At 29.5% G+C, this 27,947-nt stretch overlaps 2 protein-coding genes and 1 long non-coding RNA gene across 3 annotated transcripts; 1 reads left to right on the forward strand and 2 right to left on the reverse strand.

The window, feature by feature from the left end:
- Positions 1–6,012: 6,012 nt before the first annotated feature.
- Positions 6,013–6,366, reverse strand: LOC123262869. Its single transcript, XR_006509050.1, has 2 exons — positions 6,265–6,366; positions 6,013–6,126 (listed from the first exon to the last, which is right to left on the reverse strand). It is a non-coding gene; the product is annotated as an uncharacterized LOC123262869 (long non-coding RNA).
- Positions 6,367–6,534: 168 nt separating this feature from the next.
- LOC123262797 lies at positions 6,535–8,742 on the reverse strand. The gene has a single exon (XM_044725223.1). The coding sequence runs from the start codon at positions 8,600–8,602 to the stop codon at positions 6,623–6,625; it is 1,980 nt and encodes a 659-aa protein (XP_044581158.1). The 5' UTR covers positions 8,603–8,742; the 3' UTR covers positions 6,535–6,622.
- Positions 8,743–16,916: 8,174 nt separating this feature from the next.
- LOC123262842 lies at positions 16,917–27,918 on the forward strand. The gene is made up of 5 exons (XM_044725314.1): positions 16,917–17,151; positions 20,444–20,539; positions 20,616–20,795; positions 24,219–24,378; positions 27,792–27,918. The coding sequence occupies exons 2-5, from the start codon at positions 20,465–20,467 to the stop codon at positions 27,881–27,883; spliced, it is 507 nt and encodes a 168-aa protein (XP_044581249.1). The 5' UTR covers positions 16,917–17,151; positions 20,444–20,464; the 3' UTR covers positions 27,884–27,918.
- The last annotated feature ends 29 nt before the right edge of the window (positions 27,919–27,947 follow it).

Consider the following 27,947-nt stretch of genomic DNA (forward strand, 5'->3'; position numbering starts at 1 on the left):
CAAAAATCGGGAAGTTATTGTTCTCACCCCATTTTGCAAAAATCGAGTTTTCATCAGATCTCGACGTTTGAAGGTCATAGGAAGCTTCCCTGACTACTCCCATGTTTTTTTTACAAAAACTTGTAAACATACTGATACATACGATTCAATTCTTATTGCCACAACAATACAAACACAAATACGAATCCAATTACAAATGTGAGAGTATTTACTCCGTCCCGCTAATTATCTCTCTCTGTGACAAGCTGCAACCACTATCTCAATACTCTACGCAGCTTACTCAGGACTCACGTTTACGTCCACGGTCTAGGCTCACTCCCTTCGCCACTAAATTAGCTGCTACCCACAGAACCCTGTATCAAAACCAGAAGAAGTTCGAAACCCTTAGAGACCCCGGACTCATGGATCATCTCCGTTTGTGTTGCCGCATCTCTCCTTAAGTGCACAATCAAATTTCCTAGTTGCCCCCACGAAAAAAATTTATAAATAGAATATAAAAAAAATATATTTCATTTTATACCCAAAATATATGTGAAATATATTTGAATTATATTCAAAATATACTTGCATATATTCCAAGTATATTTCAAATGTAAGCAAATTATATTCGGTTTACTGAACTTTTGGCCGTTTTTGGTATATGAGAAATATATTTCAAATAAAAGTAAAATATATTATTAATGTATTTATTTTATATGATAAATATAAGTTATGAAATATAACCGGAACATATGAGAAATATACTTACTGTGTATGAAAAATACAAACTGTAAAATATATTCAAAATATATCCGAATTATAATTTTTTTATATGAAAAGTATAATGAAAATATACGGAAATTATAGTTAAAATATATGCGTCATGAGTCGTGCAGTAGATAACTTATTCATATAAATGAACATTGGTTCTGGTCAGTTTCTAGTGCATCCAAAAATTTCAGACATTTAAAATTTTAGTACATATTTCAAATATAATTTTCGTATATTTGTTACATCAACAAATTATAATTCGAATATATTTTGCAGCTTATATTTTTCACATACAGTGAGTTTATTTCTCATATATTTCGATTATATTCCATAACTTATATTTATCATATATAATAAATATATTAATAATATATTTTAATTTTATTTGGAATATATTTCTCATATACCAAAAACGGCCAAAAGTTCAGTAAACCGAATATAATTTGCTTACATTTGAAATATACTTAAAATATATGCAAGTATATTTTGAATATAATTCAAATATATTTCACATATATTTTGTGTATAAAATGAAATATATTTTTTTTATACTCTAATTATAAATTTTTTCCGTGGGGGTGTTGCGTCAAAAAAACCTACTTTTCATTGAGACAAGACAAAGCAACCCTATCTCAGCACACATGCTAAATACGAATTAAATAACTTTTCTACAATTTCTACAGGAATACTCTTCTCCGAAATTGCAAATGGGACAATACGTACGGGATACAAAAGCATATTACAGTAACTTTTGTAGACTTCTCTCTCGGCTAGATGCACTACCCTGCTCAACAGCTTGAACTGAACTGCTCAAACTGGACCATAAAATGGCTTACAGTGGAACTTTTATTAATTCGAAGCGAAGCTTTCGGAATTCGAATTGAAGGTGACTATACTAGCAGACGAGCGAAAGAAGACAAGAATAGCTTTCCCTCTCTCTCGAAGTCAAATTTATAGGAGTTTAACTTTATAAGGATTCCAAATCGGGCTGTTTATAGAGACCGCGCTTGCATAGCGGCAGCCTTTCTTTCTTTCTTTCTTTTCTTAATCACTTTTTCTCTTTCTTCTGAACAGGCTTCTATGCTTTAAGTGTCTTTACTCTATTATTTCTAACTCTTTTACTCGCTTACATTGATTCTTGGAATTATTAACATTATTTGAAAAGTTTGGAAAATTGAAAAATGCACGACACTTAATGCTCATTCAATTATGAAATAATAATAAAATAAAAATATAAAAAGCAGCAATAATAGGATGATACACAGTAAAAAATTTTGCGTCATTGCGTCAAAAAATTTTATGTTAAAAATTTTTATGTTAAATATTCAACACTTTTTTGTGTTGATTTAACAGAATAAATGTTAAATTTACACATAATTTACACCCCTAGTAGGATAAATGTACATAATATGCATAGATATACAGTTTTTTGGTTTTTTTTTTTTTTCTATTAATTGCAATTAAACTACACTGAGTTAGATAGACATTCGCGATAAGGGACCTAAATTCCTTTAAAGGGTTTTAACTCCTTAAAAGGAAAAAAAAATTTGACTTAATTAATGGATTTTTTGGCAAGTTACAGTGTACGGGTTTCATACTTGACAAGCGAGGAAATTTTTTAAACTATTTTGATGATTTTTTTCGTTCATATTGTACTAAATCAATTTTTGAAAAGTATGGAATCAATCTTCATTAAATTATCTTGATAATGGTATGCAAAATATCTTAATTCCGTGAACTAACAAAGGTATAATAATAAAAATAGTTGCCGAAAGAAGGCAAAAAATTTTTTTCTGTCGTAACGCACTCTCTGATGCTTCACATCATGAAATATGCAGTCATAAATTCACAAATGATTGTTTTTTAATTAAATTTTTTTTTCTATTAGTACAATAATCGAAACATAAGAGTATCACGGGAGTAAAATTTGTTACTTGAATTAAAAAAATGTATAATCATCTTATCAAGAAGCTAAAAATAATTCTATATTAGTAAACTAAGTTTTACAACTGCCAATTAATTTTTATTATTTTTCACTCATAGATTCTACCGACTATTAAAAAATATTGAATTTTTAATATAAAGACATATACTACTTATCTAGATTAACAGAGTACACTTGAACACTTAAAATCAAATAAATATATTTTATTTATGACAAGATATACAATCAATGGATATATTCGTACATATTTTTACAACATGTCTAATTTTTATGTAGATCAACACGTTAAATCAGATTGTTGGCGCATCAATAATTAATAAATCATGAACTTAGTGTTATTTTATATTCTCTTTGAAGTATCTAGTGAATACAGTTGAAAAAGCAATCCAACGAATAATAGTTGAGTTGACTGCAGTCTTTCGTGTTTAATTAATAAAACCGTTCGTAGCAAAAATGTTCGCAATTGATTTATTAATAGTTAAATACATGTTTTTCAAAATTATTGGATTAGCGCCATTTACATTTGAAGATGTTGAAAAATTGGATGACGGTAACTTAAAAACAATAAAAATGAAACATTCACAATTTGGAAATCTATACAATAGTGTGCTAATAATACTTATATTTATATTGGGTGCTTTCGTTTTGAAACAGCTTCTCCATAATGATTTACCTCATACAACAAAAATTATTGACATAATATACATTATCAAAGCAGTTGTGGGTGTTGTTGTGTTGTTGTCATTATGGATAATAATGATTTTGTATCAATCAAAAGCCGTCAAATTAATAAATACTATAATAGAAAACAATAAAATGATTAATGATAATCGAAATTTGTCTGGTGTTTTTTCACTGAGTCAATTCGAATACCGAATAACAATTTTGAATATAATAAATTCGTGTATATGGTTCGGTACACTTGTTACGTATCCATTCGCATACGAAATCTCACTATCTCTCAGCATAATTGTTTATTTACCTGCATTTATTTCTTGTTGTTTACTGATGCAATACGTGATTATGGTGAAACTACAGAAAAAAAAGTTCTTCAGCTTGCACACGGCATTCGTAAAACTAACGAGAATCGGTTTTTCAGATGAGAGAATAATTACACGAATAATTATCGACCTCAGGCGAATCTACGAAATGTTTTATTCTACAACGGAAGAAATCGCTCGTTATTATTCACTGCCAGTATTCCTAATTATTATAAATTCTTGTGGGAAGATATTTTTTCTAACTTATAATATATTACATCCACTGATCTATGAAAACTCTCCTTATAAACATGTGAAGTCAGTCACCAAAATCCATTTAGTATTTAATTTGATCATGGAAGGATTTCCTATTGTTGTTTTGACTTATGAAGTCACTTGTCTTACAACCGAAGTAATACTATCATTTAATATCTGTTACTTTTTATCATTGCAAATCACACATATACATACATAGCCATTTCAGTCAACAATTCAGTGAAGTGAAATCATAAGTAAATATTCTTACCACTTAAAAATGGACATGCATCATAGAGGTAGATCAAATTTAACCATGCATGACCATTTAATTCCACGCTCAGTCATATATACTCATGCATGATGATTTTGGTTACTTGAAAAGTTATCATGCATAATTAGGCTTGGTCAAGCAAGAATTGCGTATAATGATATAAAGCAATGCTTAATCATGCCGTAATAATTATTTATAGTATGCATGATTCATGAAAGATCATGCCTGATATATGCATGGTCGAACATCGTCATGCATACTGATGTTTTTCTTGGGCAAGCTTAAAAAATATTCGATACCGTTTTTTAGGTTTCTTTCTGATATGATATCATATTTTAACTCGATTATGATATTATAGCAAAAAAAAAATGATGTGTAAAAAAACTATTTCCTAGTAATATTGGTTTTGGACAAGATTCTTTGGCCAGATAATTTACCAAGCCCTCTGGAAATAGAATCGGACAATTTTAGAGCCAGACAGTTAACCAAGATTATTTTTCCAGACTGGCGACAGACTTGGATAATATTTTAAAACAGAATCTGGAGCAATACTTGGTCAAATTTAGTGACAAGCCTGTAGGCCGGGTTCGTACAGATTGTTGGTAAAGAAGTTTGACCCAATTTTGCAAAAGAAAGAAAAAAATTATATAACAGGGTGCATTATTATTGTATTGAAATAAGAATAAGAACTTCAGCGTTGACAACTGAGTCTTAAAAAGTGGTGGTAGGGAGCCCTACCATTTCTGGCCATTTTCTAGACGAATTCTGGCCCCAGTCTTGCCCATTGATCTTGGTCAAATATCTGAAGCGATTCTTCGACGATTCTTGAAAAATGACCTGCCGTAAGTTTCTTGTCCAATAGTTGTGAAAATCTGTATACAGATAATTTACTACGATTTTTGAGCCAGACTTGCCCAAGACTTGAACCAAATTGCTACTAGGTTTGTTGCAACATATGATTCAAAGTAATATCAGTTTTAAAGTGAAAAGTCTTTACTGATGGATGTAAAGTTGTCAAGCTTAACGAAAAATTAAAGTCCATATTGTGTTTCCATGGTAACTGTTGCTAATGGGGCTATTTCATGGTAGTGTTGCTATGTATGTGGTAACTATTACCACTAAAACCGCTTTTATGCTAGCTATTGCCATGGACGATCATTTATGATCATGTGTAACTCATAAAAGATCATATTTTATCGTATATGATTATTGAAAATTCATACACAATCATGTATGGTCCCATGAGGTAAGGAATAATAAGTTACATATGAGTTTGTATGATTAAATATATGACTTATTATATATCTATGTCTGATTTATGCAAAATCATATTTACTAACTAAATTTTCACGTCTACAAATGAAAAAATGATGATGCATGACATGACTTTCTATGATTATACATTATTTAAACACAATGGTCAAACATGATACATGCGAAATCATGCACGACTTCACATGCATTCAGCAACACACATTTCCACGTAATTTTATTTCATTAATTTTTACATTATTCAACTTTTGTTAAGATAAAATTTTATGAATGATTGCAGATAAAAGAAATAGCGAGTGCAGTTCTTAAAGTTATAAATGAATCTCTTCACGTGAATAACGGATGGCTTATAGAAGTATTTTGACAATCATATTATTTATAAATTATATTTGGATTTTATCTATAATATGCCTGTTTAAAAATATTGATTGAAAAGAATTAAAAATGATAAAATTTGAATTCTTCTCAATAATTTCAATTTTTTTGTTTGCATATATAAATATACAGGTTGCATAGAGCAGCCGCTTTTAAATCAATATTTTTAATCAGGAATACAAAAATACTTGTTTTAGTTAGAAGAGTTTTCACGTCGACTGCATAGAATGGATGTTAAACTTACAGCATGCGATTTCTTCAGACTCGACCTTACACTGTTACATTCAGTAAGAGATTATAATTAAATTTTTTTATTGTTCTGCATGTATATAATCCAATTTATAAAAAAAAAAAAAAACTTGTTTTTGATAATCATTTATATGTTTCAGATTATTAGTATATTAGTCACTTACTTGGTAATACTTCTTCAAGTAAAAGATGAATAAAAAACTATACCCTTTAATGACATAATTGCAATAATCGATGAAAAGCGAAACGTTACTTTATAATCTTTATTTTTTAATTTTATCACTTCAATCAATTCAATGTATTTAATGTATAATTTAATTTCGAATCAAATGCGAATCAGAGAGTAATCTGGATATTCATGGCAATAATTTTAACGTAAAGAGAATAATGTACCGATTGTAGATAATAATTAGTATTCAAAACAACCAGACAAGTAAATAGAAGACAAAAATGATTTACTAATGTAATTTATTTTCGGATTAATAAAAATTTAACAGAGCAGCAATGGTATTAAATTTTAATTTAGTTTAAAATCTTCACAAATTTAAAACCACTTTTTTTATAGTTATCAGGTAGTTTTGCAAATAGTGGAATAACTTTCAACGAATCATTTATCATATACTCTTGTAACTCGGCACTGCTATGTATATCAGACACATAATCATGAATCCGGCCATATAACATAGGTAAAACAGTTGCTTTATCTAAATTCGGACTGACATAATTCCCACGGATAGAATATAGCGTATTTCGAGGTCTTGGAGCTATAAAATTAGACACATTGCCAACTTCAATGCATCGATTATTCGAATCAAAATATCTTGCACCAATTTGATGTTCCTGTACATTATGGCTTTCGTCTAGTACTTTCTTTCCCTGCTCATCCGATACCTCATTCGCTAAATTAACTTCTTCATCATTGAAAATTTCTTCTGCTTCAGTACTTTCAACACTGTTATCATCACAATACTTCAATAATTCATCAAAGACAAGATTTATAGCTTCCATTTGATAAATCCATAAGTTAAAAAGTGGACACTTTGAAACATTACAAATAATTCTGGTATCGTTTTTCATGTATATATCATTTCGCAATAGGTAGAGTGGCTGAAAAATCGACAACAGAATGAATAACTGCTGCCCCAAAAGTGATATACTTTTACTCGCATTGACGTAGTTATTGAAACTCTCACGTAAATTATTAACATATGCCGAGCCACCAATTTCTACACGCTCTTGCAGTATATCCGTAAACATTTTGACATGATCCATTGATCCTTTGGCACCAGATTTAATAACATGCATCAGCATACCGCATCCATTAATCATTTCTTTAAAAGTGATAAGAGGTAAACGAACTCTAATCCCAAAAATTCTGAGTTCCTCTAAAAACTCATCAACTTCATCTCGCCAAATAGTGCATCCAAGTTGCATAAGAACACTTGACTTCTTCGGAGTAGAACTATACTTCGACGACAAAATCTTCCATATCTTCGATTTATTCTGAAAATATTTATCATAAACTTGAAGCAACAACAAATGATACTGACCAAGTGAGTAACGACTCCTATTGCAGATATTCCGACGTCGTCCGTATTTCCAAGAAAATTGCAACAGTTCCGTTATCGCTCGAAGCATTATCAAACTTGGAACTTCATTTTCTCGTTTCAAATAATAAACATTCAAGTCATCACCATCTTGGTCAGCATGCAACCCCTCCAGTACAAATGGATTCACATGGATGGTATTGTCATTCTCATTCTCATAACCCAACAGTTCGCAAGAATAGATCGCACAGTCGTTGATAGATGGATCTCGATTGATGATAACGTATGGTGAAGCCAAGTCCAACGAATCCATCATATGCTGAGGAATGCTGACGTCATTAGGACCAAGACTATTGTCGATCGTTAATGTCATTCGAATACCTGAGGCGTTTACACCTAGAATTCGAGTTCGCATGTAACTCAATTTCCCAGACTTTTGTTGCATCAAAGATCCGCCTTTGAATTTATCATTGATAAATTGATAGTATTTTAAATGTTCCATGTCAATAATATGCTTGGGTATTCGGAAAATTGGAGCTTGGCGATAGATCAAGCGTTGTGGATATTGCAAGTTATGGGGGACAGCTATGTTATTTATCTCGTTATTGTGCACCTTATGAATAAACCAAATTATTGATTGAAAGTAGGAGTGGTTTTTTTTGGTATACAAACTTGGTTGCGGCATGCAATAAAATCTTTTTGGTGTTTCTAGTATAAACGTGCGAGGATATTGCAAAAACGGTGTGCAGTATATACACTGTCGACTTGATGATATGTAACATATTATGCATAGATAAAAACTTCCGTTTTTACTTTCTTGAAATATTTCGACGAATTTTTCATAGCTGATTGTTAATGTGTTGTGTGTATTAACTGCATTTACTTTGTATTTTATAGTATAAAAATGTGGATCAAATATTGATGTAAATTCGCTTTCTGGACATAAATCACCCATATTATTTTAGTAACGTTACTAAATTGTAAGAAAAAAAAGTTTGGAGAGTAAAACATATATTTCACTAATCACTCTGTGTTAAATTAATTTGTCTTCGTATCAACAGTGCAGAAGTAAAATACATCCGTAAACGTCACAAGAGTATATCAGCCAACATTTTGTCGCTAGATATACAAAGTTATTAGATAAGACAAATAAATTAATGCCATAAAAAATAGTTTCAAATGGTGATAAAACTTTCGGTGCGTGCATAGATAACGTTGATATTATAAGTATTAATCATGCAAATATTGTCATCGACATGAACATTTAGTTGGTTTATTTGGTGAGCTTTCTAAGCTCCCACTTATTTTCGAGCGCAAAGCTCGAAAATATATTTGATTTGAATTTTGGAGTTAGAAGGGCTGAGATTTGTTGACAAAGATATCGTTGACAAAAAATTTAAAAAAAAATGTTTTTTTTTTTTTTTTATTTTGGCAACTCCTGAGTTTAGTTTATTTGAGGAAGATAGGTGTTTTTGTTAAATGATGAGTAAACTGTTAAAATTAATACATATGGGGTATTCCATACCATATCGACCACTTTTGAACCCGACCCCTTTAGATTTTGCTGAAACTTTTCCATCCTTTTTTACGCTTTGAAAAACATTTTTGAGAATTTTTTTGTCCAACCTCAAAAAAGTTATGAATTTAAAAAAAAATGGCTTTTTTATTTTTAAATAGCCATAACTTTTTTAGAAATTGACTTTTGGGTACCTTTTTTTTTTAAAAAAATTTTTGTTTTTGAATGAACTTTTCGAAAAAATACATGAAAAAAATTTAACATGATTAATTATATAAAATAATCGGTTTTTTTTTAGTAAAATCGTCATTTTTTCGAAGTTCGCCATTTTTTTTTTTTTTTCCTCAAAAAAAACTTCAATTAATTTGACAACTATCCCCGCTAATCCCGGGCAGGGCCGATTTTTTTTTATATTTTTTTTATTTAATTGAAAAAAAAAATTTTTTTTTATTTCAGAAAATTTGACAATTTTTTTTTCTCAAAAATGTTTTTCAAAGAGTAGAAAAGGATGGAAAAGTTTCAGCAAAATCTAAGTGGGTCGGGTTCAAAAGTGGTCGATTTGGTATGGAATACCCCATATATTGTTCAAATTCAAAATTAATATTATTAGTTAAATTACAATTATTAAACAGTAATTAAAAATTAACTTTTTCTTTCATACAACGAGTTTTCGATATTACTAAATTTACAAATATTAATAATTCGAATTGTACCTGATTTGTTGATATTATTCGTTGGTATGTTTAAATTTATTCTTTACGTAACTTAAATTTACTTTACAAAACATTCTTTCCCGCTTCACAACATTATTTATATTTGTAAAATTTATAAAATTTTCAAATATAAATGATGCTGTGAAGCGGGAAAGAATAGGAGTTACGGTAATTATTACGTGAAGCGTTCCACATTCACGTAACAGGATATTGGTAGGAAAGGATTGAGAAAGGAATGTGGAGAGGATCATCTTAATGTGAGTTTATAGAATATGCGAGAAAAAATTATTAGATAGCTCGGACTGGGATTCGAACACAGAACCTTCCGAAGACATGTCGGCTACTCTACCATTTGAGCTATCCGATCTATACTAAATTTCCTTTCGCTTATTCTATATTTATTTAAGAAAAAACAAAAATAACTAAAAGATAAAAATTAAAATAAGAAACAAAAAAAATAATAAAAATGTCTAGAACATAACACATGCATATTAATGATTGTGAAAAGAAATTTTTAACCTCACTGGTATTCTTCAAATAAATGAAACACGTGCTTTTATTACTATTAGAACAAGTTCTTTAAATTCTCAATTAATTCCTGTTAAATTTTTTAACCCTTTAGAGTCAGAGGATCTTGAAACGTCTACGTGTGAGACTGGTGGGGAGAGCGCGAATCGTAGAGTCCCGTGAGTATGTATGAGTGACATGTGAGAGTAGTAGTGTGCCTGTGAGTACCCTTCCACTCATTTGAATCTCGCGCTGCGTTCATTGACAGTGCCGTAGTTAGTATTGTTGACGTAAAGAAATAGTCTCTTCGAAAGTAAGGTTAGAAAAATTTTTTAAATTTCATACATTGCTATGTAATTGAAAAATAATTTGATTGCTCATAATTAGTCGCTAGTATGCCAAAAAAAAAAAATAAAAACATAAAAATATAATTAAAAATATTATTAAAATATGGCCATTATTCACATTATAAAAATTGATATTGAAATTTGAACTTTTCTTAGTATTTATTTTTCTAATAATTATGCTGATAATTAAAAATACTTAACTATATTTATAATGAGACAAAATGTTGTTCTTAATTTGAATTTAAGTCCTTTGATATTTATTATTTAATAAATTAAAAATTGAAAAAAAATTATTTTTACTTCCCACCCAGGTGAAATTTTTCTCTTATAATACGGCCCTGTCACATTTGTTTCGCGCTTTTCTAATTCTATTGGGCTCCGCCAATTAAAGTGGGGTTTCAGGTCAGACTCTAAAGGGGTTAAAATTTCTACCTCCTCAGCAAAATAAAAACTCAGTGTCCCTGTTCGAGCGCCAATTTTGTTATGTACTGTTTACACTAATAGACCGGGAACTCCTGAGTTTAATTTATTTAAGGATGATAGGTGTTTTTGTTAAATGATGAGTAAACTGTTAAAATTAATACTGTAAAAAAAAAAAAAAAAACAAAAAATTACAATTATTTAAATAAAGTAAATATGTAAAAAATAGTATTTGTTTAGTTCAACATCAAACATATATTAACCAGACATCAGAAAAAATAGCGAATATTCTTGTAGGTCCCTCTTTTCAGACAATGTTAAAGTTTGCTATTAGTATCTTTTTTTTTATTTTTGTATTTGTATTTATTGGAGTAAACTGGAAATGTTAAATACAAAAAATATTATTTTCCGATAAAACCATGTATTAAAGTTACGACAATTATTCTCTTATAATTATAAAAATAGAGGAGAAGACCTATAAGCAGCTGAAATTTATCACAAATTCTATTCTAAACAAATGTGCGATAAAAGCACGAGAAAATTTAGCAATTACCTGTATTTAATTGATTGAATCGCAACTTAATGATGTTTTAAAGTTAAAAAATATCTATATATCGATGAAAAATGTATTTAAAAAATATTACGAATAGTGGAAAAAAAAGCACTGGGCTCTTAAAGACTAAGTTGATAAAGCTCGTTCAATACCGGTAGAAACAGGATTAATCTACCGTTACGATAAGGAGATAAGGAAAAAACGACGGAAGAAAATAAATGAGATGAAGCAAATCAAAGAAGCTGGAAACTATAAACCAATTGACTGACAATTTGGTTTTTTATTGTATTTTTTTTTATTTTTGCAATTTTACTGCGAAGTTGAATAGTTTTTAGCATTGAATTCAACATTTATCACAAATACTCAAATTATCGAAGATAAATATTGAACCAAGAAAAAATTTTTGAGTCAAGAATTTTATCTATTGATTCAAGAAACACGCTTTTTTCAAAATGGTGTTCTTGGTTCAAGATTTTTAGTAGATTTCATTGCATTTGGCCTCATGACGGAACCAGAAAAATTTTACTATTTCCTGACAGTTCGCCGAGGTCGTTCAGAAAATACATTTATGTAGGAAGTTATGGATAGGATTAATAATAAATAAAGAGAAAAGACAATATTATTATCCACATAGAGTGATTCAAATAGAATCTTTATTTTTAAAGAAGGAATCGTATCGAGAGAAGTGTCGTTACTTGACAGAGTTTAGTTGCAGACTAACTATAATGTTAAAACTATTTTATTGTGAGGTCTAACCCTCTGTATTGTCCTTAGTAAAACACATTTTTTTCTTCTTAGCTAAGACCGTAATATTTTGTTGTACTATCCCAGTCAGCATCCAAGTCAGAAAGATTTCAGTATGGTCTTTTAAAAAACTTCTTATAGAAGTCCTAATGTGACGTCTTAAGGAGCTCTTTTTTACGAGGTCAGAACTAAGAGCTCTTAATGAACTCATAATTTTGGAGTCAATTTTCTGACATCTAACTGAGTCCCTTTTTTGGACTTCTTTTTGAGTTGCGTATAATGAGCTTATAGACATTATAAACAAAAAAACAAATTTCTTTTTAATATAAAGCTGTCAAAATCTTGTTCATTTTTCATTTATTACTTTCCTGATTGAGAAATTAAATTGAAAATGATTAAAAATAATTCGAATTAAATAATTTAAAATAATTTGAATAGATTAATATATAGATATACACTTGGCATAGGTTAACTCATTTCTCTTAATCCAGGTTAATTAAATTTTTCAAAAATTTTAAATTATATTATGAAGTAGTTGGCAATAATGTTAAAATCTGGTTCTTAATCAAACTAATTTAGATAAAATAATAAAATTGGATTCTAATCTGAAAAAATTATGTGAACTTTCTACATTTAAGGAGTACTTTGCATGTATCAATTTTAAACATTTTATTCGAATTTAACGATATCTTATAACTATATACTTATTAATTATTGTTGAATTTTTAATATTCATTAATTTATCTATTAGATTTTATATTGTGAAAAGTAAACAAAATTTATATAGACTATTTAAAAAATATTACAGGTAGACTTTTGAATATTTTTAGTATATAAATATTCGTAAAGTTACTTTTTCTCTATCGATACACAGTATCAAATAGAATAAATAATATAGACAATGATCGCAACATTTCATCACTATATAAACTTAGCTTATAAGAATAATGAGATGTGTAACGACAAATCGTTTTGAACAGCGTAGGGGTTAGATATCGATCTAGCACGCGCGCGACTCGGGTTCGAATCTTAGTTACGGCAATTGCGATTTTCACTTTCTCTCTTTAAACCGACAATATTAGGTCTAACTAAAATAATAAACATTCGAAATCAGCATCGGTGCTTCATGAAACTCTGAATTATTTTTCATAATTTACTTTTATTATTATTATTATTATTATTATTATTATTTTTGTTGTGTTCTTATTATTGTTATCATTATAATAGCGTATAGAGATAAAAAATCATTTATTTGTGCGAGTTCAGAAAAAAGAGCTTTTTAAGAGCTCGTTTTGATGAGTTCTTAAAGTCTACAATAAGCGGCGCATTCGAACTCTTCAGAAGGTCTTAAAGACGTCTTTTAGACGTAGACTCTGACGTCCAAATCAAAAATCTGAGCTCATTCGGAATAACTTAAAACGTCATTTTGCTATCTGGGATAAAGTGTAAAATAAGGAGTCCTTTGTACAACTCAAGTACCTAAGGTCATAAAATCAAGCCTATACAGGTTTTCTTATTCTAGCTGTACAAATGTGCCTTAAATGTGTTTTTTGCATTTAAAAACTAATAAAATAAAATATGTTATTTTTCTAAAATAAATATTTCTAAGAACAAAATATCTAAAATATAAAACTAAAAGTTTGTAACTGGGATTTATTTTTGCTCAGAGAATCCAACAATATAGTTCGAAAGTTTACATATCTATTTAATTAAGGTGTCCGTTATTTCCGAAGTTGATTTTTTTTTCGCTGTCACCCCCTGGATTTTTAGTTCTTGACGCTCTTTCCCGAGAGCTTGATATCCTGCATGCTCAGAAAAGAAGAAAACTGGTCAGTTGTTGCAGCCTACGCGCAGCGTCTTCTAAAAGAAAAAACCGCAGAAAGGGACCAGTAACCAGGAGTAGGTCGTCGTGAGACGCAACATGCACTGGGTTGAAGTAATGTCTACGCGGTTCCGATTCAGTCATCTCCTTACCATCCACGGAGGAATACAGACATACGGACATCATCGCGAAAATACTCAGGGAAGCTTCCTAGGACCTCGAAACGTCAAGATCTGACGAGAACTCGATTTTTGAAAATTTTCAATTTTCTTAGCGGGAAGTTAAAAAACAACGTCGATCACCGCAAGCCCGGTCAAAATCGATTCATTCGTTCGTGAGTTATCGTTGTCGAAAGAAAACCGAATAAAGTGTTTTTTCGAAATTACTTCGAAATTTCAGGATCGATAGATTTAGACTTGAAGATTCTTTAGAAAAGCTTTAAAAAGTGCGTCGAATGCCGCAAACCGCGTAACAATCGCTTCATTCATTCAAAAGTTATTGCAGTTTGAAAATTCAAAAAATGGTGTTTTATTTAACGTCTCTCAGACTTTTGAGCTCGGAGAGCTCAAAAACATCATAAATGCAATTTTAAGTGTTTGGGTATGGAATTAGCGGGAAGTTGCAGGGATGGCCTTTAGGGTCAACCGTTTTCCTAATTTTTTTAAATATTTAACGCCCTCGCACTGTCCTCTGTGAGTAAAATTTCTACTCATAAAATCCGTTTGAAACCTATAAAAGTTATACATTAAAAGTTTTAAGTTTTCTTAATTTTTATCATCCACGTATAGCCCTTTGAGGGTGAAATGTTATAAAGTTTGTTCTTAATAGATTGCAACATGCTTATAAAATTATAAGAGATTTCGTGGAAATCTTTTTTTTAACCGATATTCATTTTGATAGTTTAACTTCTGGACAAATATTCATTTTGACAGTTTAACTTCTGGACAAATATTCATTTTGACAGTTTAACTTCTGGACAAATATTCATTTTGACAGTTTAACTTCTGGACAAATATTCATTTTTACTGATTAACTTTAATGCAGATGTTCATTTTTATTGATTTATTTGGATAGAATTTCATTTATTCAAATATCCATTCGGACAACTTTCATTTGTACCGATCATCATGTTTACAAATGTTTATTTATACACAACTTATTAAAAATACTAATGATCATAATTTCGTTTATTCATAAAATCATTTCTACATTTGTTCATTACGATTATTTATCCGCAATTTCTTTTGTTCAAATAATTATAATAGTTTTTTTACATCCGGATCTATCTTTTTAAATACATAAGTTCATTAAGTGAATGTATCATTTATTTTTTTATACACTTGTATTATTAATTATTTATTCAAATGATATTTTTTATTAACTAGTAAATTTATAAATTTTCATTTATAGTAATGTTCATTTTTCCATTTATACTTTTGGAATTGAAATCAAATAAACATATTATTAGTTGTACGTATTTTTAAAAATAGGGAATTTTATTTATTCAGTTGGTCATGTGAACAACTTTAAAATTGTACAGATGATCTAGTTTTCATAGAATCATTTGTATTTATATACAATTATACGTAAATTTTTCTGTGCTTTTATTCATTTATATTCATCAGCATTTTTACAAACTTTCATATTTATTTGGACAAATTTTCATAAATCCAAACTTTCATCGATACCAAAGCAACACGAGCAGGCATAAATTATTGTCTCTTATCCTAATATATCCTAATATAAAATTGAGATGAAATGTATATGGCATCAAACTATTCGTAACGTGATTGGTCGAATATATCATAAGCATGAAAATATATGCAAATGCTATAGTCAGGCGCGCGCTTGCGCGCGCAAATTCAAATTCTAGTCCTAATATAAAATTGAGATGAAATGTATATGGCATCAAACTATTCGTAACGTGATTGGTCGAATATATCATAAGCATGAAAATATATGCAAATGCTACAGTCAGGCGCGCGCTTGCGCGCGCAAATTCAAATTCTAGTCCTAATATAAAATTGAGATGAAATGTATATGGCATCAAACTATTCGTAACGTGATTGGTCGAATATATCATAAGCATGAAAATATATGCAAATGCTACAGTCAGGCGCGTGCTTGCGCGCGCAAATTCAAATTCTATCCCATAATAAAATTGAGATGAAATATATGTGAAACCAATTTATTCGTAATGTGATTGGTTGAAAATATTTATTCTCATTCTGATTGGTTGAAAATGAATATAATATACATAAACGACACATAAATATATCATGAAAATAAATATGAGGCGCGCGCAAATTAAATTCTAGTTCCCATAATAAAATTGAGATGAAATGTATGTGAAACCAATTTATTCGTGATGTGATTGGTTGAAAATATTTATTCTCATTCTGATTGGTTGAAAGTGAATATAATATACATAAACTACACATAAATATATCATGACCATAAATATGAGGCGCGCGCTTGCGCGCGCAAATTTGAATTCTAGTTGTACAATATTTAAGATCATGTTTCTCAAAACTTTTGATAGATGGCGATAGAATCCCAATTTAGAAACTCAATTCCTGTATGTATGTGTTTGTATAGTGTTAAGACGCGGTTTTTTTTTCTCGTGCGTAATACATACTTGCATACGTGTATAGATATGCATATACATAAGTATATTACGTCTTACAGAACATAACTCGTATGTAATCGTTTTGATATTATTGTCTAGTTTAGCATCATCTTTGGTGATGATAGTTATGATTTGATTTTGTAAATAATTATGGTAAACTCATTTAAAAACTAATAAATTATTCAAAATAGTAAAATTTATTAAATAAGTATCCAATTTTTCATGGATTTTTGAAACTAACCATAAAGACCCGGTAAGTTATTATAAATTATAAATTAAATAAAAAATTCATTAAATATTCTTGATAAATTTTAACGATCAAGATTTGAATTTTCTTTGTTTTTTTAATTATATAACAAGAAAAAACACTTTCATCCTGACAACGTGCATGTTTTTACTAACAATACAAGGTTGTCAATTACAAATGACGGGTCAAGCTCAATAACAACTGTTGCATCCAACTATTCCACCATTCTTTGCAAAAGTTTATCATATCTTCTTGTTTACAAAAAGTCTCCTTGAAAAGATTAATCAATAAATTGAACTTAACATTGAATTCAATGTTGTTCATTACTAGCGATAATTATCAGACACAACTTTAGAAAAATTAATAATTATTCAATCTTTATTAAATAAAAAAAGTAAAACTAAAATTAAGAGAGACCTGTCAATTTTATAACATTAAAGTCAGCAGTCACTTGACGATTTTTTAATTTTTTTTTTAAAAAACAAATTTGTTCGGAAAAATTATTTTTAAAAAATTGCATTTTTAATTTTTTTAAATTTTTACATGTTAATTTTTTTTGCCATAATTTATTGTCACCAAAATTCTTAAAATTTTTAAATATCTTCTAAATTAATTTTCATGTCAATTTTTGATATTTTTTTTGTTAAAAGAGACTCCCTAACATTTTTAATCTGAAGAAATATAACTAATTAAATTTTTATTGAGAAATTATTACACAGAAAAAACTAAACAATAATAAATAATAATCGATTTATAATAAATACTATTCAAATAATAATAATAAAAGCTATGTGAATGTCTAAAATGTTTAAGTATAATAATTAATAATTCCTACTTTAATGATTATCATTTTACACTTTAAAGATTATAGGATCATATCTAAAAATTATCAAGAAAGGTAACTCAATTTCTATAGTAAGAATTTTAAATTTAATATTGTCAACATTAATATTTACTCGGTGAAAAAGTAAATTTTAACAATTTATAACAACTTTATAAACTAAACTATAATCATTGACTTATTACTTTTTACTGGTTGAAATCATAACTTTTAGCAAGTGACAATCTCATACTTATGATAATAAATTCTACAAAACACTTTTTTCAATATTAAATTATAAATCTTGGCTTTTGTACTTTTTGACATTATGCTTTGTAATATTCAATATTATGCGATGTAAATTTTGTAATACAGCTTTTTTCCGTGTATGAAGGGAAATTTTATGATACCTAAATTAACAAACACGTAACAATTTTTTTTGCCCTCCGGGCGGAAAGTGGCAACTTTCGTCCCGCTGCGCTAAACTAAGTTGCCGCTTTCCGCCTTCGTCGGACAAAAAAATAGTATACACTCCTCGGGAAGTAAATAAGAAAGCCTCAGATCACATGTTTGTTGACCTCGGCTTCGCCTCGGCCAACAATTACATGTGATCTGAGACATTTCTTACTTTACTTCCCTAGGTGTGTAATATACTATTTTATTTTTTGTTACTATTTAATTGTTATGAAAAATATTTTGTTAAAAAATTCTACGTATAGAAATTGAAAAAAATTATAAGTGCAAATTTTTAAAAATATTTTATTTATTATAATTGATTTGTTAGGTTGGCAATAGCCTAATCGGCTCGGTACCTGCATTTCGAAAGAGTGGGACCAGGGTTCGATTCCGGCGCGCACCAATATTTTTCAATGATTATAAACTAAGAATATGTGCGTTTCATTGCCAGCCTCTGTACCGGTCGGGTTTTCTGTGGTTTTCCCGTATAGTTATGGAGGTAAAATGTCATTATAGAAGTACCTCCATACTATTTAAGACCGTAATGCAAATGCAGGTACTGATTATAACGCGTAAGTCGGCCACAGTCGCAGCACATGTGTGTCGGGCATGAAAGAAAAAATCCCGACATGCCGGGGGGTGGGGAAGAAAAAAGTGGTTGAGAGTTATAATGACAGGGTTGAGAGATTATATTGCGGAGAATAAAGTGGAGAGACAATAATTCCCCACCCTCCCTTGTAAAACACTCTACAGTGATACAAGTAAAACCATCCTCAATTATAACCTCAATATAATTGATTTGTTATAACAGTTCCTCAAATTGACAAATGTCTGCTGATTTCAATCAATATCACGAAATTTTGACTCTACCTTTCTGGGCTACAATTTTTTTAATTTTCCACTAAAATTTTTGAAAAAAATTGATTTCAATTCCAAAATTTAATTAGTTCAATTTCTTAAAAACTGCGAAATTAATAACCGGCTATATCACACGTTGCTTTGAAAAAAACAGCGAAGAATGGTGAAAATTAAAAATAAAATGCTTCGGTGCATAAATATTGTTAATTATTATTAAAGATGCAGCGTAAATTGAATTCATGTGTTAGATTTATCTATAAAGTACCAAAATATGAACATGTTACTCCATATTTCAAAAAGTTAGGTTGGCTAAAGCTTGCAGCGAGAAGAGACTATTTCATTGCTTGTCTGTTTTATAAGCAAATTCGACTAAATTATCGACAGCTATTCGGCTCAAAACTAGACTTTTTGCCTGTAGCACTGCGTAGAGGTGATGTCCGACAAGACTATCTTCGTTTACCGCAGGCTAATTGTGTCATGTATGATAATTCATTCTTAATTCATGGCATACGTATCTGGAATGCACTGCCAGCTGAGACTGTGGCTGTAGATAATTTGGTTGAATTTAAAAATGCTTGCTTCAATCACTTTTTTGAACATGACAATTAACAATTGCAATCTTTATTTTGGATCGTATTTAAATATTTTTTCTTGTAGAATTATTATGACTTTAAATTAAGTTATTTGTTTGTATTAAATAATCTATTTGGATTTTATAACATTTGAAATTAAATCTAATTGTAAACCTTTAATTAGTTAAGTAATCTTGTAACCTATGTAAACCAATGTAATTTAAATATTGATGGCTTTGAGGGAGCTTAGGTTCCAGAGCCAAATAAATTTTTTATCTATCTATCTATCTATCTATCTATTTAAAAATTTATAAAAAAATCATATACACGCATTACAACGCATAAGGAGTGCTTTAATCTGAAAAGTTGTGATCTAACAATTTTTCATTTTTTTATAAATACACAAAATTTTTGAACTTGAATGGACGAATGAAGAAAATAAATTTTTTTGTTTCAATCATGCAGATTGATATTTATGAATTTTTCTATTTAAACCTATCTATAATACTTATAATTTCATTATTACAAACTAAAATTTATTTCTTTCTCTAAACTCTGTATTGTATTTACTTTTTTTTTTTTTTTTTTTTAGAAAACACTTATTTTTATAACAATGTTGTCCAATGTTAATAACTATTGCTGTTTTAATTTAAAAAGCGGAGCGTTAATACTTGGAATTTTGGAAATAGTAAGTAAAAAAATTTGCATCTTTTTTAATAATTATCATTTTATAGATAGTATTTTATCATTATCTATTTTTTCAGGTACTTACAACATGTATTATTATTGTCATCGGTATTGACATAATTTATCAAGGAATTTTCACCGCATCAGCATGTTCTCCGTTGCTGCTTATAACAAGTCCAGGATTATTATATTTATATATTCCCATTTGTTTTTGTTCCTTACTTCTATCATTTTTAATGATTTGGGGTTCGATAAAGGTATTTATTTAAAATTTTAATTACATTTATGAACTGTTTCCTAATCCACAGATAAAAAATAATATATTGAACAAAGAGGAAAATATTTTTGAAATTTCTTCTTGAACTAAAATCGAAATTTTGATTTGATTAAAGTTGAAAATTATTGACTTTATGGAAGAAATTATTTTATCGGTATAAAAAATTGATTCTTTAACCCTAGACTGATCAACGTATGAGCGTAACGCCACGCTGAATCATATTTTTTTTATTACATCTTCAATATTTACTAAAATTATTCAAAAAATTATTAATATTATATAATTAAAATTATATAATTATTTAAAATTATTAATAATTTTTTCAAACATCTTTGAAAACATATATAAATTGAAGTTTCATGCCATTTTTGGCCAGCGACTAGGGAGATGTTATCAGGGAGATCTAGGTTCGATTCCTGGCTTGGCAACCAACCCCATTTATTTTTTCAAAGTTTGTCTTTAATCTCATTCAAATTTCTTTCACTATCTTTCACTTAATTAACATCTTTATAACTCGAACAGATACCATAAGCTTCCAGCTTTACTAGTATTCAAGTTCGATGGATTTCCATCGAACTAGTGGGAAGAGAGAATATCTTTCGAACAATAAGGGAAGATGGAGCGTTCATCAGTATAACTTCTTCAATGCAAGTGATATTGATCTTGAATTAAGAATATAATGATGTCAACTCGAGAATTACCTTTCTGGTTGAAGACTTTTAATTTATTATGTCAATAAACTTTAGATAAGTACACTGATAAAACAGTTGACTTGAACCAAAAAAAAAACATTCTTGGCTCCAGAATTTTTTCTCTTGAATCGTCAACTTTATTATCCGTGTAGTATTATATTCTTGGTTCTAGTAAGTGAAATTATCTCTGGAATAATTTGTTCGATCAAGAGAAATTATCATAAATCAAATTTTTTTTATTTGGTCATTATCATAAAATAACAAATAATTAATAGTAAGCTATGCCAAAAAGTAGTTCATACTCTTTTGTACTAAACTAATTACCAAAATTCAACAACAAACGCTCTTTATTACATAAATCAATTATGAAGTGTTAAATTGCCTGGAGCATTGTGTAATGATTTGTTGGTATTTCTATTCAGATAGCTATTTCCGATCAATAAGCATAAAATGAACCATTTTAGTAGATTTGAATTGCTGATACGATTCGCTAGTTATGATACATTTACTACGAAACCAAGATCACACATTCAAGCTGATAAACGACTGGGCTAAGCGAACCAGGCTTATTTGTGAATGAAATAAACTGTATAGACAAATGTTGCCAATTTAAACTAAAAGTTTTCTCGTTTTGACGATAATGTAATGTATCGAAGATCTTTTTTTACATGGATTTACTTCGGGAAAGAGGCATGTTTTCAACAATTTTTTTTTATATAAATAATAAAATTTTTAATTCAATCTTTTTATTAAATTGAAGATACATATTTAATAAATATGGTCTGAAATTTTCGTTGAAAAATATTTAAAACTCAGCCATTGCGACATCTCTTCTGAAGACTCCGAAAAAGAAATCAAAAAATTAAATTGGGTCTTTTATTTAATACCTAAAACTAAAATCTGAACGTTGGAAAAAAATTCAAATTTCGCTCAAATTTGCACCCCATTTTGATCTTTTAAAATAAGTTGCGATTTGAAAAACAAAAATCCTTCGTTCTAGTTCTTGTCAGTAGTATCTTTAAGACGTGTGCCAAATTTCATCAAGATCAGTTCAATAGTTTTCGTAAAATCTTAACAGTACCGACTTTAAAAATACCGTTTCCCACGAGAGCCAAATTCCCAAGGCTCTATCTCTTAAACCCTTACTCAAATCGATTTTAAAATTTAGGACAATAATCTAGACATATTGTAGAATTAAAAAGAAAAAAATCCGATTTTTTGAAGCTTTTAAACCCATGTATCTCCTTAATCAGAAAATTATGATTTAAGAGAAGAAATAATCGTAAATTTTGATGACAATTTTGTAGTTCATAATATAATGATAAGGTATACGGTGTGTTGAATTATTAATTGACTAGAAACTAAAATATTTATAGAAGTAGGTGAACAGAGTATTATTAAAAATCTGAGCGAATAAGTGAAGAAATATACAGATAAAAAAAAGACATTTTCACTATAATACACAGAATAAAAAATTTACTTGAATCAAGTAAATAATTTTGAAGAAACGTCATTTTCTTGATTTGAATAGAAAAATTCTTAAACTAAGAAATTTCTCGTGGTTTAAGAAAATTTTACTTGATTTAAGAATTTTTCGTCTTGATTCAAGTTAATTCTTTCTTCAGCGTACGCATATTAATATGGGCGCATATTAATTTGGTGATTTGCTGTTTTCAAAAAGTTAGTTAATGAGTATTTCTTACAAAGAAATTAGAGACAATGGCCCCGTTCAAGTTTACTGAGCTCTTGGCAAGTTTACTAAGTTCTAAAAGTGACTACATTCCTTCTAAAGAATATCTATAAGAGGTAGCGTTGTTTGCTCGGTGGGTCTTATATACGTGACTGAATAACGTAGTCAGTACTTGTCTCGGATAGCTTAACTGGTAGAGCCCTTGGCGCGTAACCGAGAGATCTGGGTTCGATTCCCAGTCTGGGCTGTCTGATTATTTTTTCAATTACGAAAAATTCCCACTGAGTAGGTCCCCCCCCCCTTTCCCCTATCCGTTCTTTCCCAACTCCCTTAAAATTTTCTTTGATATGGCTATAAGAAAACAATGCAAGGTATACTAATCTAAGCTCAGTCCAGTTAAGAACTTAGTAAACTTGAACGAGGCCAATGTAAAGCAATTTTTTAAATCAAACTTTTTTGGATTATTTTAGCAACTACTTTAATGTTTATGATATTTTATCTAAATTTCAATAATTATTATTCATTAACTAATGATACCACGATAGAAACGGGATAAAAAAAGGGGTAAGATGTGTCGTTGGGTACTCGATTGAAATGAATTTCCTTTCGCTGTGTATAAAGTATTAAATAATAGGCAATATCAAATAAATTAACAACAATTAATAGTAATTAAATAAAATATTGATAATAGTTGTTGCCAAGTAATCTCATAAATTACAAGTTAAGACGCTCAAAATTTTACACTTTATTCGGCCTAACTTTCATTGACAACATGCGATAAGGAGCTTCGTTCCAAAAATTATAACTGTAACTTTTTTAAAAATCCACAGGTTAGCTTCAATACTTCCAAAATGAGGTATTTCGGACCAATTTGAAGTTGAGTTGGTGGAATTTTCTTCGAGCTATGGCTATTAGTACCTTGTTACTTAGCATAAGCTTTTACTGATAATTTAAGTTTTTGATGTTTACTAGATTATTTTTATTTTTACGAACTGCTAACTGTATTATTTTATATTTACAGGACAACTTTGCCTTAATGATGCCTTATGTTTACTACCGAGTTATCATTTTGATGCCATATTATCTTCAATATTTTTATAATGCAATTAGAATTTTTGTTACGGAGGATTGTAATACAGAGAGCGCTTTTGTCCGGCTTACATTTGGAATATGTGGATTGGGTATGTTAAATTAATTTTTACTGCTTTACTACCTTAAGGAGATTCACTACCGATTTTCATTTAATATCAAACCTCTAAAATTTTCATTATTGAAAGATGAATATATCAACCGCCTACAACCAAAATTTCAAACTGATTCACCACACCATTTCTGAGCAATTAATTTTTGAAATTGCTTTTTATACATGTCGAAGTATGGAGAACCGATAAAGTTGGTATAAAATCTTTCAGAGTGCTCGCGCGATAAAATAGAAATCATACTAAACCTTATCAGATTTCCTTATCTCGACGTGTATAAGAAGCAAATTCAAAAATCAATTACTCAGAAACAATAAACTGTGAATTCTTTTTACAGTAAATTAGAGAAATTTTTATTCATGCCTTTATCTAGCAATTTTAAACTCAAGAATGTTTTTTCTGTTTTTACTTTTTAATTTCCATTCTCGCATAAGGAACAATTCTACTATAACATGTTCTGCTGTTAACTTGTCGCGAAAATTGAAAGTAAATGAATTTTACAATCTCTAAAGTGAGTTCAAAGAAAAAAACTAAATTCAAATGACGTAATGAAACTAAAAAAAATAATGTAAACTATAAAGAGAGCTTAAAAAAAAGACTAAGCTCCTAGACAAACCCAAAGAAATGACTGCCGCCTAAAGCGAGCAGCTTAAAGAAAAAATAAAACTCAGAAAGATAAAGTTCTAAGGTGAGTTAAAAGGAAAAAATAAGCTCAGGTAAAATTGAGCTCAATTTTTTTCGATTAAATTAGTCTCCAACTCACATTATCTTTGAGCTAAATTTTATGAACTCATTCCTGAACTCACTTAATACCAATGCGCTACATTACATCGTTTGAAGCTGTTTTTATTTTGAGCTCACTTCAGAATGCGCACAACACATTTCCTTATGTAACATACCGTGTAAAAAAATTGCGGAATTTCTCCGATTATTCCACAAAGAAATCCTCAGGAATTCATATTTTAATATAAATATGAATTCTATATACAGAAAAAAAGCTTCACTTGAGCCAAGAATAGATATTTTCGATACATATATGCGAAGTGAGGCATTCCCAGGGCTTAAAAATTGAGACACGAGTCTAAGAAACGTGTCGTTTCTTTTGGCGAGTGTCTCAATTAATCCCTGTGAATGCCTCAGTTGGGACATATGTATCGAACAATATTTTTTGTAACGACTGCTTTCAAAGTTCAACAGAGAGAAATTATTATTTACAAAGAAATATTGTAATTAGCTGAACTACATCAGTTATCAAAAAATTTTACAATGTTTCGTTAATTCATTCACTGTTCACGTAGATTTTTAACAACTTTTTTTTCTAATTTTAATTAAAGTGATAGATCATTATAAATAATATAAATAATACACGCAGTTATGGTTAGTAATTGCACAGAGTTGAACATATGATCGGCAAGCTATTCATGCGTGGTTATTTGGTATGCGCAGGTGCTAGAATTAGTATGCTCGATACATTCTATGAATCATACATATGACACATACATTCTATGAATCTTATATATTTATTGTAGTTAATTTTCATTCCCGCACGGTCAAGCAGTTGAAAAGTTTGACTCCGCCTACTTTCCCGCACGCTACTATAGTGTATGTAACCATCACGAGAATACGCAACTTTGCGTTTGATGAGCAAGACTCAAATGTTGAACTTTGGAAGCAGGAGTTACAAATAGTATATTACACCCCTTGGGAAGGAAAATAAGAAAAGCCTCAGATCACATGTAATTGTTGGCCGAGGCGAAGCCGAGGTCAACAAACATGTGATCTGAGGTTTTCTTTTTTACTTCCCAAGGGCTGTATAATATTTTTTTGTCCGAGGAAGGAGGAAAGCGGCAACTTTGTTTAGCGCAGTGAGACCAAAGTTGCCACTTTCCGCCCAGAGGGCAAAATAGTATATTACACACCTAGGGAAGTAAAGTAAGAAATGTCTCAGATCACATGTAATTGTTGGCCGAGGCGAAGCCGAGGTCAACAAACATGTGATCTGAGGCTTTCTTATTTACTGCCCGTGGTGTGTATACTATTTTTGTCCGACGAAGGCGGAAAGCGGCAACTTAGTTTAGCGCAGCGGGACCAAAGTTGCCACTTTCCGCCCAGAGGGCAAAAATTTTTGCCCTCTGGGCACAATTACATGTGATCTGAGGCTTTTCTTATTTTCCTTCCCAAGGGGTGTAATATACTATTTTTTGACACAAAAAATTTCATTTATTCCAACTAAATTAATTCTCTTGCTTTACGAAATACGTATCTTGATCCAAGAAAATTTATTTAAGTCAAAAAAATCTTCTTGTTTTGAGAAAATTCAGTCTCTTGCTCCAAAAAATTTAGTTCTTGATAGAAGTAAATTTTCATTAATATTTTTATTGATTAACATGTCAAATGAGAAGATCAAATAATATTGAATCATTTTTTTTCATTCAATATGTATAATTGCACGCTAAAATAATATAAAATGGGTATTAAATATTCAAGAGAAAAATTTTCTCAAGGTGAGAAAATTTTTTTCTCAGCTGAAGTAGGTGGCGCTGCTTCCCTGAAGTATCTAAAAATCTTGATCAAATGTAAAAATTTATTGTATCAAGTATTTATGATAATTTGAATTAAGAAAAAATTATTTCTACCAAGAATAGAATTTCAAGAAAAATTTTTACTTCGGCCAACACAACTTCGGTCTTCTTTCAGGCACCCGAAAATTTTGTTGAGCCAAGAATTTTTTTCTCCAGTCAAGAAATTTTTCTTTGTTTGTAAGAATTTAGGATGGAATCATAAAAATTATCATCGTTAGAAAATTAATAAAGTAGAAATATGTATGCACGAAATCATTATATATTGATTAATTAATTATAGATTTTTCAAGTTTTCTCGGAAAATTCCGGAGGAATCCCGGTGAAAACTCTGCGGAATTTTTCTAAAATCCTTGTGGAATTGAGACTCAAAAGTAGACTAGCAGAGTTCCGCAGAATTTTCTCGAGGATTCCTCCGGATTTTCTTGAGAGTCCTTGAGGTCTGTAATTACAAAATCAAAATATCATGATTTTATGAATTTATATTACCATTTTATTAATTTTCTATCGATGATCATTTTCTATGATTTCATCCTGAATTCCTCTGGAATTCGTATTTTGACACAAATATGAATTCCTCAGGATTTCCTTGCGTAATCCCGGAGGAATTCCGCAACTTTTTTATATGTTTAAAATTTTTATTCCACCATTGGAATTATTACTATGCAAAATTGGAAAAATAGCTTATTTTCTTCTATGCATGTTTTACTATATGACTATCCAATGAAGAAAGCACAAATCTTATGTAAAATTTATTCTACAATTTCAATTTGTAGCTGAGTAAATTCCAATTTTACTTTTATGATTTTTTTTTAGCACTTGGTATTCATTTCTGCATGGTTATATATCATCACAGTAAGGAAATTAGAAATGAAAAATCAAACAATGCCAATAAATCAATGTATTAGTATTATGACTATTGAATAAAATATTTTTAAAATAACATGTTCTCATTATTTTTTTTTTCTATCT

Source organism: Cotesia glomerata, linkage group LG4 (assembly GCF_020080835.1).
Source record: "Cotesia glomerata isolate CgM1 linkage group LG4, MPM_Cglom_v2.3, whole genome shotgun sequence".
Taxonomy (NCBI): Eukaryota; Metazoa; Arthropoda; class Insecta; order Hymenoptera; family Braconidae; genus Cotesia; species Cotesia glomerata.

Coding starts and splice junctions, on each gene's coding strand:
- LOC123262797 (XM_044725223.1), bottom strand. CDS start 8,602: ATGGGTGATTTATGTCCAGAAAGCGAATTTACATCAATATTTGATCCA.
- LOC123262842 (XM_044725314.1), top strand. CDS start 20,465: ATGTTGTCCAATGTTAATAACTATTGCTGTTTTAATTTAAAAAGCGGA. Junction 20,540..20,615: donor TACTTGGAATTTTGGAAATA/GTAAGTAAAAAA, acceptor CTATTTTTTCAG/GTACTTACAACATGTATTAT. Junction 20,796..24,218: donor TGATTTGGGGTTCGATAAAG/GTATTTATTTAA, acceptor TTATATTTACAG/GACAACTTTGCCTTAATGAT.